This window comes from Rhea americana, unplaced genomic scaffold, assembly GCF_003343005.1.
Source record: "Rhea americana isolate MKP2758 unplaced genomic scaffold, rheAme1 scaffold_54, whole genome shotgun sequence".
In the NCBI taxonomy this organism is placed as follows: domain Eukaryota; kingdom Metazoa; phylum Chordata; class Aves; order Rheiformes; family Rheidae; genus Rhea; species Rhea americana.
The window spans coordinates 3720819-3733795 of record NW_028186690.1 but is presented as its reverse complement, the minus strand read 5'-3'; the positions used below and the strand labels follow the sequence as shown (position 1 = coordinate 3733795).

General features: G+C 37.9%; 1 protein-coding gene and 1 long non-coding RNA gene across 3 annotated transcripts in view; one reads left to right on the top strand and one right to left on the bottom strand.

Annotated features, from left to right (window-relative positions):
• Positions 1-323, top strand: part of LOC146588126 (uncharacterized) — a 2118-nt gene extending 1795 nt beyond the window's left edge. The window contains exon 2 of the long non-coding RNA XR_014897493.1: positions 252-323. This is a non-coding gene — a long non-coding RNA (uncharacterized LOC146588126). The remainder of the gene's footprint in view (positions 1-251) is intronic.
• Positions 324-819: 496 nt separating this feature from the next.
• The window catches only part of IFRD1 (interferon related developmental regulator 1), a 12562-nt gene continuing 404 nt past the window's right edge, over positions 820-12977 (bottom strand). The window contains exons 2-13 of one of the 2 annotated variants that reach the window (XM_085318547.1): positions 10615-10719; positions 9529-9610; positions 8962-9086; positions 8340-8497; positions 6816-6866; positions 6550-6728; positions 6320-6428; positions 4412-4546; positions 3588-3716; positions 2397-2492; positions 1441-1512; positions 820-998 (exon numbers count right to left, since the gene is read on the bottom strand). In XM_085318547.1, coding sequence (XP_085174673.1) covers positions 975-998; positions 1441-1512; positions 2397-2492; positions 3588-3716; positions 4412-4546; positions 6320-6428; positions 6550-6728; positions 6816-6866; positions 8340-8497; positions 8962-9086; positions 9529-9610; positions 10615-10719 — 1265 coding nt within the window. In that variant the 3' untranslated portion in view covers positions 820-974. Of the gene's footprint in view, positions 1513-2396; positions 2493-3587; positions 3717-4411; positions 4547-6319; positions 6429-6549; positions 6729-6815; positions 6867-8339; positions 8498-8961; positions 9087-9528; positions 9611-10614; positions 10720-12977 lie in introns of both variants that reach the window. The other variant, XM_085318548.1, reaches the window with a different exon arrangement.

Genomic DNA, 12977 nt, shown 5'->3' with positions numbered 1-12977 from the left:
AAAGAGGAAACAGACTAGAGAAAGCACAACCTAATTAGGCTTCCTTCCCCCCACCAACCATGCAAGTCCAAGCTGAAATCCAGTGACAAAAAGTGATGGCTTTTGCTGCTCTAGATCATTTTTACTGAAATATGCTCTGCTGTAATCCCATTTTGTTTCTGCTAATGAGAAGGGGAAAAGAAGGAAAAGAAAAAACTTAAAAACCAAAGCCCCCCTACTAAAACATATCTTTGTGTCAACTTCTTTTGCAGATAATACGACCTTCAGTTTCGAGAACCTTTATTCTAGTGGGCAGTTGTATTAATAGATCTTTTGCCTCAAAAGCTCTGGCTGTCTAAGATCTGTTGTCTTTACACTAAACCATCCTATGCAAGAATGACTAGTCTCTGGATAACTAGAATGTGCCAATAACTGGGAGTAAAATCGAGTTTGAGAGAAGATTGAGAAAGATGAAACAGGGCATCTAGGTCATCTCCTGTAGGATAAAGGGACAAGGTGTTTTGCATTCCAGAACTAAGAAAAACATTTGACCCTTGCTCCTCAAATTTCTGACCGTTTATAACACAAATTACTGTCACAAATAAAGRGTAAACAGAAGTGTAGACCATCATAAGTTTAAAAAAAAAAGTATACACCCCCCCCCTTAAAAATAGCAAGATACTGTTTCATGTAGCATCTGCTAAAGAATTGATAGCAACTCAAAGGTGTATCTGACTGGGCAAATAAGTGTAGTTTTGCATGAAATAAATTTATCAGTTTTAACCCTTAGGTTTTTCTAGCATTCCAGCTCAGGTAGTAATTACTTTTAGACAGATAGAAAACTGTGAGAAAAATCTTTATTCCAAAATTTTAATACCAGTTTCAGAACACATGAATCTCAGTTTTATCTCACATTGAGGCAAGTTTTGTCATTTACTGCTTCACTATAAGCGAAGGTAATTGAACTTCATAGTCCCATTCAGTATAAAGTCATACTATGCAGAATTTTCTTCATCCATCTGCCAGTTAAGAGTTAAAAAAAGTTACTAAAATAATTTCACATGAACAAGTTCCATTCCATATTAACACATTCCTACCAAAAAACACTTCAAATTAAATTTTCCTTAATACAAATTAAGGAATCAAATCAGCACATGGCAATTCAATACATTTATCCACACCATTTAACAGCTGAGTTACAATATATTCAAGTTGAGTGAGTTGCATTTAAGTATTACAATTTACCCCTGCACCCAATCTTACTATCAATCTATATACAATATATATGTAGCTAAGCAACAACATGCATTATATTTACAGATATTATACATCATCCCAGTGTAGAAGTGCAAGCTGTGACTACAAAAAGTTAGACACTCATTTAAAAATTAAATATACTTAAACTATACAAGTCTTAAAATTGAATGCCACAAAAAAGGAGATCTAGAAAAATTCACCCACATCTGCTCTTTTATCACGACATTTACTTCTAGCCTTTGTCCGAGCCTTGAATGCTGCAGAGTTGTACAAGTGCTACAAAATAAAAACAGAAATTWATCTCACAGATGTTCAAAAGGCTTATGTCCCAGATTTCTTTTGTATCTCAGAAATAGCTAAACATTTTTATGTAACTCAGTAGACTTTGTACAGTTTACAATATAAAATCTATCCTTTTTGGTCTAAGTTTAAGCTGCATCCATATAAAGGAAGTTTACACAATTCTAAGTTCTGTAAGCATCATACAGACACAATGTAAATTAAGCACAATTCCACAGTTCATGCATTCTCTTCCTTAGGGCACTCAAATTCACTGGGACTGTAAACTACGCAGTCTGTTCACTTACAAGGTATCTGTCTTCCTATAGCKGTTTTAAACTCTACAAAGGTCTTGACTGCAAAAAGATTTGGAGGAATCAGATGGTTCTGTGCACACTGTCACTATGCACATGAGATTACTACATTCACAACCAACAGAACAAAGGCATTCTGGTATGTGCTCTACACTGCAGAATTCTGGACACTGTCTTTGTAAAGACTTGTCACTACAGTCTCCTGTACATCTCCACTCCCCCCCCCCCCCAAAAAAAAATCTATGTCTCTCACAAGAGACCAAGCTTCACATATATGGAGCAGGAATTGGATACCTGTCAGCAATTAAGTCAACCCTGAGACTCCCTAGAAGAAAAGCAGTAACAGAAAGGTGCCTAGTGGAACAACAAGAAACAGGAGCTGATAAAGACACAGTACAAGTCAGGTTCGGTTTCATTCAGGGCAATACAGGGCATTAAAATGTCAGAATTAAGATGACAAGCTTAAGGATGACAGCTTCGGAAACACATGCCTTGAATGCTATTTAATTCAGGAGAAACATATTAGTCTATCAAGTGAACAAAATATAGTGAGGTGCAGTTACCTACCCTTTCAAAACGGGATATCTTCATTGTTTTAAGGGTTGCAGCATCTAGCATTACTGGCGGACCAAGCTCAAACACATTCCGAAGAAAATCATTTGACTGAGTAACAAAACAAACAAACAAACAAAAAAAAAAACAAATTCCATTTTTATTAGCCTCCAGAGATGACTACTAACTATCGAATGCTTCTTGATATTTGAAAGTAATTAGCAGCAGTTTGACATGACTTGCAGTATAATTTGTTATTAATCAAGGAAAAGTGTCATCTTTGAAACAGAATAAGGCTAAGAACTGCCCCCTCAAAGAAAAAGACAGCCATCCCATTTATTTTGCTGGTGCCAGCAAGTAAGACACTGTTCTGTTACTGTTTTGTTCCATCCTTTTAACAAGATCAGGCAGTTGGACCCAGATCCATATGGTTTCACAACACACTAACAACTGGTTCTAAAGCAGTATTTGAAAAAGATGTTACATGCCTAGGCTCCCCTTAGTCACATGAGAACAAAATTCACACTAGACTGAAGGTTTTATTCAGTGATTATTACAGTATTATGGRAACACATATTCCTAGGCTACAGTCCCACTTCCAATACATATTTAACCAGGTGACTAGTGAACAAGAGTTCCCAAAGCAGAGATGAAGACTTATTCACACCCTTCTCAAATACTGTCATCACTGGGCTGCAATCATGCTCATTACTTTTGACTCAGTCTTTGCGTTCCTCCTTACAAGCTTGAACAGGAAGGGTGAAGCACATCCAGCTTTATAGTGGCCAGATGACTAACGCATTCTGCTTGGAAAGAACGACGACAACTCAGGAAAAAAAAGCTGAAGTTAAGGAGAGATTCAACTTCAGATTTTCATTTCTTGGCTAAGTCCACTACCTGCTAACCCAGTACACACAAGCTACAACTTGGAGCCAGCTCACCAGAACAKTTCTTCCAGCTCCCCTTCTTCACTCCCCCCCACCAAGTACARAGCTGACTTGAGTCAAACTCAGGTTATGAAAGTGTTCTGAAACAAACTTATTTTGGTACCATGTTTAATGCTACTAATGCAAAAATTATTATTTAAGTTCCACTAATGATTTCACATTTCATAGTCCTAATTATTACCAAGAGACTAAACAGGGAAGACTCTTGTTAAGATAGTCTGAGTATGTAACAAATAGCATGTTTCAAACAGCAGCTCACCTGCAAATGGTATTGCATCCCTGACCCCAGAATCTCCTTGAAGGTATCATAGGTTTGCTTTTTAACCCAGCAGTCAATATACATGCGCTCAGGCCCAAATTTAACTGTCTCTGTAGGAAAGTCACGTTCCTGTCCAAAATTAAAGCAATACATACAATTTTAATTTAAAATAATGCCTTTGCTAGATAGAATGATGCCGTCATCCAAATCTTTTAAAGTACTTTTTTTTTAATTGGTATGTTAATCTGGATGTGGAGTACAACAAGATTACTGTATAAGCATTAGGACAGCGAGGAAGGGGAACACACACAGTTCTTCAGCCCTGGTAAGAGCTGCAATTTGGAAATATATCTCACTATTCACAAGATACTATCAAGTTGCTTTTTGTTTTCCACAACAGTTCAGTGGAAGTTTTTACAAGTAAGCCTTTTCAGAAAATTCAGAAAGCTAATCTGGATGTCACATAAAGCCTTGAACAAAATAAGCCTGCATATGGGTTAAAAGCAGTTTCCTATTTATACTGTAATGTTTAGTTTTTTTTTTTTTTGGGGGGGGGGGGAAGAAAAAGTATTTTTCAATGTGAAAGTCAAGCTTGGACGAGAGGAAAATCAAGATTGACTTCTTCATTATTCAAGAACTGCAGTTATATTTAAAGTAAAAGCAGCATGAGTGACCAGAATAATTTGAAGTCTCATTTCTTTAAAGTAGATTTTTAATTCTGCTGCCTTAACTGTTAAGAAACAGTAGTTCTATATAAGAGATTTTCATACATTTGTATGCTACATATTACAATTGATGTAGTCACAGACAGACATGAGAATCACCTCAACAGCTCGTAAAACATCTCTGAAGACTGAACGCTGCTTTCTTTTATCTACTTTGGCTCGGTGTTTGTTTCCATCAGTAGCTAGAGCTCTTAGTTTCTCCGTTAGAAGTTCCATATCTTCATAGAAGAAATCCTAGTCCAAAAAAGAACAGTTTTCAGTTTCTGGACTTAACATCCTACCCTGCAAGGGGCAAAACCGGTATCTCCAAATTCTGTGCATATAGACCTCTACAGCTTAGTGATCTTTTTGTTATTTAAAGAGATAGAGTGAGTGACTTTCTGTAGTTCTAACTTGAATCAGTGAGAATAAAGTCACAGGATCCATTTACCCAAGATGGATACTATCACCTCTACACTGGTAGTAAGAGCCATATGAAACACAGTGGAGCTCCTTCAGTGTGCATATATACCTGTTAGTCTGCTCCATAAATTCCAAGGGGCTCAAACTGCCTAACTGATCTGTTGAACCTTGCTGTCAGTCCTGTCAACAAGCTGAGAAGCACTTTGAGAACACAAGCTGGTTATTAGCATAGAATTCATGGCTTTGGAGATACTTGTAAGGCACCATGTGGTAAATTAGAAAGCGTTTGTTTTAAAAACGTTTTACAGAAGATCAAGTAAAATTTAGYGCAGAAATGTTTAACAGGCAATACTTTCTCTCCTTCGTTTACTAATTCAGTGATTGTTTACCTAAAATAGTAAGCCATTTACATAAAAAAGCACCTTAGCTGAACATTTACTGACTAAATTGAGTTTACTGCATGCTTTTTGAAATACACTGTTCAGAGGCAAAGTAAATATTTTTCTACTTCACAGTGATGGTTAAACAGAATTAGTTTAGCTGGAGTTCTGAGTAACCATAGCTTCATTCTTTAATACATTTTAAGTTTTTAGTCACTTGTCAGTTTGACCAAATGAAGGATCAAGTTCTGGGATCATTTTCCTTTCTTTCGAAGATTCAAATCCTTACTGCTAAAATTAAACAGAAGTCTCAGTATATTGTTTCAAATTATGCAGTGTTAGCATGTTGTGTATCCTGACTCAGGTGGAGTTATCCTTTCATTTTGGACAGTGTTCTGGCAAAGCACAACAGCCTTGATCAAGCTATGAGCCATCCAGGCAGCTCTCTCAAAACTGTGTCATGGTTAAGTGGCGACTACTTTCTTCAGTGCTGTCAAGAAAACAGTTCAAAAATTAGTAAGGCACAATAAAGAATATAAAGTCAAGTTTGGCTGTGTATGAGGAAGTATCAAGCAGCTCTTTTAAAATCTAACCTGACTCAAAGGCAAACCCTAATAAATCTCACTAGACATAGCAAGATTGGTATTTGTACATGTATCAACTCCCTWTAAAACTCCCTCCTCTTAAATTACAACCGACTCTAATAGTCATGCAATATTACTTAGGCAATCCTGCTAGACATACCCAAATAAAGATACTGAAAAGACAGKGCTAAAAGTCATCATGGTTTCTACTCAAGGGTAAGTATTAGTTGTGAGAGGAAGACCATGTAGACTGGCAATGATTGAAATTTGTCTGTGGAAAACTAAAGTACCTAATGAACCTGCCAACTATAAGTGTTTCATCTTGAACATCTCTTAAAAATATGTTTTTTAAAAAAAGCTGGTGTTGGATTTAGACATTACAGCTCACATTCTACATTTTTAGTGCGCTCTGAAGCATCACTTGATGATTTATTAGGTTGGCCATGTTTCATAATATTTTCATATTAGCTTAAATGGTAAGACACTGAAATGTTGTCATGCCCAATTAAACTGAGGCAGTCTCCCTACCCAGCGAATTATCCATCACTTCTTGGGATCAGGGATGCTATATAACACAGGTTAACAAGTTTATTTCGTAATCATCCCAAGGCAAGAAAATTTAACTGCTGACTTATACTTACAGCATCTGTTTCRCGTGCCAGTTCAAACAAAAGAGCTAGTGTTTCTCCAGCAGCAATTCTCATGTTGACATCATCACAAGACAGCAGACTTGGAAGCTTATATAAGTGCCTGAAAGAGTTAGCCACATTTCATTAACATAAATTTTGATGCTACTTCACTGAATTAAAAAAAAGCAGAACACAAAACCACATACCCACACACTACATTTACTTTCCAGAAAGCTACTCACATTTCTATTTTCTTCTTCACTTCATTCATTGGACAAATGGTCAGCAACAGCGTCCATGCTAAGAGAGCACTGATGTGAAGAACAGTATTATGTGTACTTGATACACCATTAGTGTCTCTGTCTCGCTGATAAGCTTTTGTGAAGATGTTTTCAAGGCATTCCATAGTGGAGTACAGTTCCTGAACATGAAAAATCCAAGATCATGGGCATGGCTGAAGACTTACATATTTTCCATACTRTTGATTAAATATAAATGTTATCCTTACCGTAATGTCATCAGTGACAATGAAACAGCAAATCCCTAAGCAGGTTGCACACTAGGCACAGAAGAAAAGAATGTCAGTATTTGATATTAAAAATTATGTTGACAAAATTCCTAAGCTTGAACCTTTGATATTTTACAGCTGTAAAATTTTACAGTAATTGGGACCTGAGATTAAGACCTCAGCAGAATTAAATTATTCAATCACCATTTAATGCAGCAACTTCGTAATAGTTACCTTCCACTTTCTGTCTACTCTCAGGATAATTTCATTACACAGGCAACTCTCAGGAAGTTTTCATGCAATATTATTGAATTCAACTTTAAAACCCCTTCCAAAAAGCCACATGTAGAATTATTTTCATGTAATTTTAAATACCACTAGAAAACACTAGCAGAAACTATGCTGATAAACAACAACACACAACTGATACTTATCCACAGCTGTGGGAAATTTCTCCCTCTCTGCTCCCAGGATTACAAATTAAATGGCATTAAAACCACTGACTTCAACAGTCTTTCTTGGAACTTTCCAGCTTTTACTGCAAGGTCCTACATGTTCCTTCCCTACTCCCCTGTRGTCTGTTTCCAATGTTTTTTGGCTGTTGGAAGTGACATTCATGCTAACCACATAACAAGCCAAACTACACTTAAGCATGCCATGACAAACTAAGAAGCAATCACTGTTCAACTAATGACTTCTTACAGCTAGTAGTATCTGTTGTAACATAGCTGGAATACAATAGGAAGAGTAGCCACATATGGGTAAGTGTGAGGGAAGGGGTATTAATCAAATTCAAAAATTCTGAACAAAACTCTTCAAAAGCTTTAAATTGGCTTCAGTCAACACTTCAGCATATACTGCTGTATAAATGTATAGTCAATGCTTTTTGTAGATGTATAACCAAAATTTTAGCCATACTACTGATGTATGGCTGAAATGACTAGGTAAAACATTATTACTCTAAGCATTTGAAGCATGTAATTCTAGACTGGCTATATGAAATTTAATTATATTTAATATTAATGTATGCAAATTCATTTCTATAATATGCTACTGTAACAGAAGTTATAGCTTAAACTGAAAGTCACATCAGTGTGAAAATTTTATTATGCTTTTCTACAGAACTTCAACAGTGTCACCTAAAAACAAATTTAGATGTACCATGAAAGAACCACCAACAGCCTGTAAAGCTGTCCCATGGCCCTCAGAACTGGGGTAAGGAGACTGCAGTATCATGAGAGTCAAAGCCTTTACAAAAATAGATTTAATAGCTCTTGACTGAACTTCCCAGGTTGAAGGCAAGAACGACATTCAAACTTTATGTTTCGTATGAAGCTTTTCAAACYGGTGATAACTGCTATGGCTTACTGGGAAGTTAAACTAATAGTGTTAGTTTACACTAATGTAGCAACCTTTAGTTCTGTATTACACACCAGTGAGATGGCCGAAAATTGCTCTTTGTCCCTTCTTGGCAAGCAGAACAGATCAAAAAATAACACACACATACACCCCGCACACACTTACAGCCTGCCTGGCTTGGATACTGGCTGTTCCATCACAAACAATCTTCTTCAGAACTGGTCCAAGAGTCTTAAATATCTCTTCACTTTCAATTCCTGACCCCAGCTGCACACACAGAAGACATGCCAGTCCTGCAGCTGCACACTGTTCATCACTCTTACCTAGATCATAGAAGCATAGCATGGTAAGGTTGGAAGGGACCTCTGGAGATCATCCAGTCCAACCCTCAGCATAGCCCCGTACGGGGATTGAACCCACAACCTTGGCATTAGCAGCACCACGCTCTAACCAACCAAGCTAAACCTGCCCCCTGATGATAACATACTACAATGAATGACCAATCTTGTGCATTCCTTCAAACTTTAAAGCTACAAGTTTGAAAACTTGAAAATGGAAATTCAGCAATACACCTTCCCTCATTTTTATTACAAGTATAGACAGGATAATTTCAGTTAATTTTCTAGGTCAGTTAAAGTATGACATCTAAATTCAAAAAAGAAGAGTTGCTAACTAATTTATTACATGCTCTATAAAGCACTAAGGAAGCTTCACAGCCTTAATTCCTCTTAAACATTAAGCCATTTCACAGAGATTATTATTCTAGAAAAGCAAGCATGTTAATTACCTTTTTTTATACAGCGCTCAATGCTATCAGTTAGTGTCATTCTCCTTTCCATGATAAATTCATATAATATTTTGGAAGAAAAAGCATTTTTCAGACTTTCAAGAGCTGCTTGTCTTGTCTTTGCACTGTTAGAAGAAAAAGACACCTTTTTGAAAACAATTCCAGATAAAGCTCAACATTTGTTTTTCTGATAGTCTGTCCTTGTCTAGTCCCATCAGACGAGTAACACACTCCTTCCCTCAAGGATAGAAAAATGAGGGTTGTTGTATCCTACATATATGCCTGCTTATTCATTGCAAAGCTTATGACAGCATACCAGCCTAGAAACAGTCACTTCACCTTCAAGTTCTTAGGAAAGGAAAGCCTTTTTCTCACTTATCCAAAAACTTGGTGGAGSTAGCAGGTCATTTCAAATCAAGAAGTAAAGCAAGTTTCTCCAGCATGAAATAACTGTAATTTCAGAAATTGTAGTTTCTTTTCATATAGATAAGTTCAATAYATAATTCCCTCATTACATCAGAGGAAGCAAGAAAACATTTGAATGTGTTTTCTCAAAACATACCATACCTCTTGTCCAATGTAAGATCAATAAATCCCTTCAATTTGTATTCTAAGTCTTCTTGAGTTGCTTCTTCGTCAACTTCAGGCCCTAATTCATAAGAAAAAAAAWTAAACCTACTGATATAATACCTTTTGTTAGCATGTAGGCTAGTATTTAACACTAAAGCTTTTCAATATTTATCTACGAAAGTAACTTATCATAGACAATAGCAACAGAAGTGTTCAGTAYTACAGCAAGAGAATGTTGTTCGGCCTATGACAATTAACTGCCCCCTTAAAAATACATTGAAAAAAGGCAACACAACCCTCAGTGATGTGCTGTTTCTTTATCTACTTCTTACATGTGCTGCAAAGCAATGCAGAATCTAGCCAGGTGTTAGAGAAATCTTGATACAGAACAGCATCAACCAATTCAGTCAGCAAAGTATTTTCATCCAGTCTACAATATCCATGCCTTGAGTACTCACTGTTTATGTAGTAAGTACTACCCAAACAGATGGTCCTATCCAACATCACTTCATAGCTGTCTCTGCAACAGCAGTGCAGTTAARAACTGCGAGTATTCAGCGAAGTTTCCAACACTGATCCCCCTCCCCTGTGGCAGTAAAAGGCTGCAGGTCCCCACTCCACAACAGAATGACACTTAGCAACYGCCTAGGTTGCAGAGACAGAAGAGGAGATGGGCTGCTGCTTCCATAGAGTCTCCCAAAGGACAAGTCTAGTTCAAAACCAGCAGATGCGACTCACCCCATCTCAAATTCTTTTGCAGTTATATTACCTCAACTACATGGTATCATAATCAGCATTTTGTAATGCATCTTTAAATTCTTTTTGTCTCTACAAGTTAGCACTGAATAACCTAAAGAAGTCTAACTTTAAGAGAAGCTCATGAAACCTGAAGCATGTTCTTACCATAGGTACTTCAAATACAGAAAGATACATACTAGATTAACAGTCATATAGTGATTAACAGAATACCATTATTTATCATCTAGAGGATTCTCACAGAAATTTAAACAGAGCTGTAAGGCTGWGCTTAAACTTAAATTTTATGCTTCAAAAACATGAATAGATCAAAGTTAAAGAATATACCATCCTCAGTGAAGCTAGCAGGATCACTGAAACCACTGCAGTGGCTCATAGTTTCAATTGATGCATCTTCATCACTAAAAGGCTGCACATTTCTGGGCTGACCACCTTGAAGAGATGAATACAATAGTTTGGTCATTTTCACAGAGAAAAGGAAAAGTTGTATTCCAGAAGTAGACCCCCCTCACCCAATTCACTCCCCCGACCAGGCACAGATTACCATTTYCTGTCTCTACTAGTTCCTTTACTCCCACCCATTCTGGCACTCCCTGGCTCCATTCTAGAAGATCTTTTGTGACAGTGATGGTAGGGAGGAACTCATCTAGTTTTCTAAGTATAGACASAATTTCTAATTCTTTAGAAATAGCTTTATGTTAATTTAACCATTGGAGAAATTAGAGAATGTAACCAAACACTCATAGCCTAGATAACCTAGAAATTTGGTCTGCAAAGTGCTGAATTAAAAAAATACATGCTGCTCATGGAACATTGCAAGTAGTAGGATTCAGCCACACAGAAACATTTGGGGAATAAGCACACAGCAAGAGTGAGGGGAAAAACTAAGSTGCAAAGGATTCTTGCAGACAGGCTGGGCAAAGCTACCGCTCTCCTTACAAAACGTTCCCCCATGTTCCCACGAGAAAGTATTAGAGGGGATGCATTTCCTGGTTTTCAAATTCTGTTTGTGTGTGTGTGTGTGTGTACACACACACACACACACACACACACACACACACAGAATATATGTAAATTATTTATTCATTTTTTCATACCATGCAACTCACTTCCATTATCCAACTCTATTCCATTGTCCATTTCAGTTTATGGCCTACTACAGAGAATCAAGTGAGCTAAAATACAAGTCTCATAACCAGCAAAGCCAATTCAGTGCACATCTTTAAGCTAAGCTTGTTTTTATAATAGCAAAACACAGCTGTGGCTGAAATGCTGCACATTACACAAGTGAATTGTTCAGCACAGCGATGTTTTGCAAGACAGTGTAAGGTTCCATTCWGTTTTCAAGAAGGCAACAAAAGATACCTCTTTCTGTTGTCAAAAAAAGTTCCTATGGCTGCTTGCTTTTAATTGACCCAGCAAGTCGAGTCCARTTCCCACTGCTATATAACCTGATCAAGAACCAGTGCCTCCAAACTCCATTTCTGATTCCTAAGCTTTTGGTAAGCCTTCTGAATGTTTCTGCATATCAAATCAAAACAGTTGTGTAGAAAGATCTCAGTTTCAYTCATTTTAAAGCTACCAGTCACAGTCAAGTCTGTGCAATCAAACTGCCAACAAGACATTCAGCTTTTTTAAGCAACTTCAGTCTTTTTTGATGACAGCAGCATTTTTCCCCACTAATGCTCATCTTGAGCATCTTTCCTTTATCTTTTCCTATAAASAAATAAGGTACASGAATAAATATAAGTATTATATAAATAAAAAGTAATAGTTATTTATTCCTGTATCTTATTGTTACTGCATTAAGAATTGGAAAGCTTTAACCTGGTATCCTTTATATTCTATAACAGTCTTATCCTCACCCTTAATTTGGGTCTACTAAAGAGAACAGCCTTAACAGTATTTCCCCATGGCTCTCAAATTTTGTTACAGAACTCAGAATTCTGCTCTTCATTTTAATTGTGTCAYATAGTCAATTTTGAATTATTCAAGAAGCCAGGGCACCAGCTTCAGGAAGGTTCGAAACCAACAAAGTGCTTCTATCAAGGCAGAATCAACCCTGAGTTGATTGCTGTCCAAGTCCTTTCTACAACTTCTAAGTAAGGTCCAATAAATYAAATTCACACTTCAGACGTTTGGAAGCTTTTGGCCATACAATCATCCACTTGAAGCACTGTTGGTGCTCTCAGTGTTTTCTGTAGTTACAAAGGAGCGTGGCCAGCACAGGTACTGAGAAACCTGGGACCTCGGAGCCCTGGCATGGCCACCTTTATGCTTCTAATACTGTCAAGCAGGGAACTTCAACGGGAAAAAGCAGCAAGAACGACAAGCGAGAGAGTCACGGGCTAGAACTGCAGCTGCAGAAAGACTTGGTGAATTGCTCGCTTTCCAAATATTGGTTTATAAGCGCAGCAGAACCTGCTCACAGCTACTCTAGCCCAGAGAGAAAATTCAGACTGCCCAGCAAAACCGCATCCTCTCCAGGCAGCAACGTGTCACGCCGCCGCCACCTCCTTCCCCCGCCCCCACCCCGCGCCCGCACTGACGCGGGTCGCGCCCTGCCGCCGCCCCGCCCCGCGCATGCGCGCGGCCGAGGCCGCCGGGAGCTGGAGTCCGCGCCCACCCGAGAGGCGCCCTGGCGCCGGCCAATCGCGGGCTACCGCTTGCCCACAGTTCCCGGCGGCCCC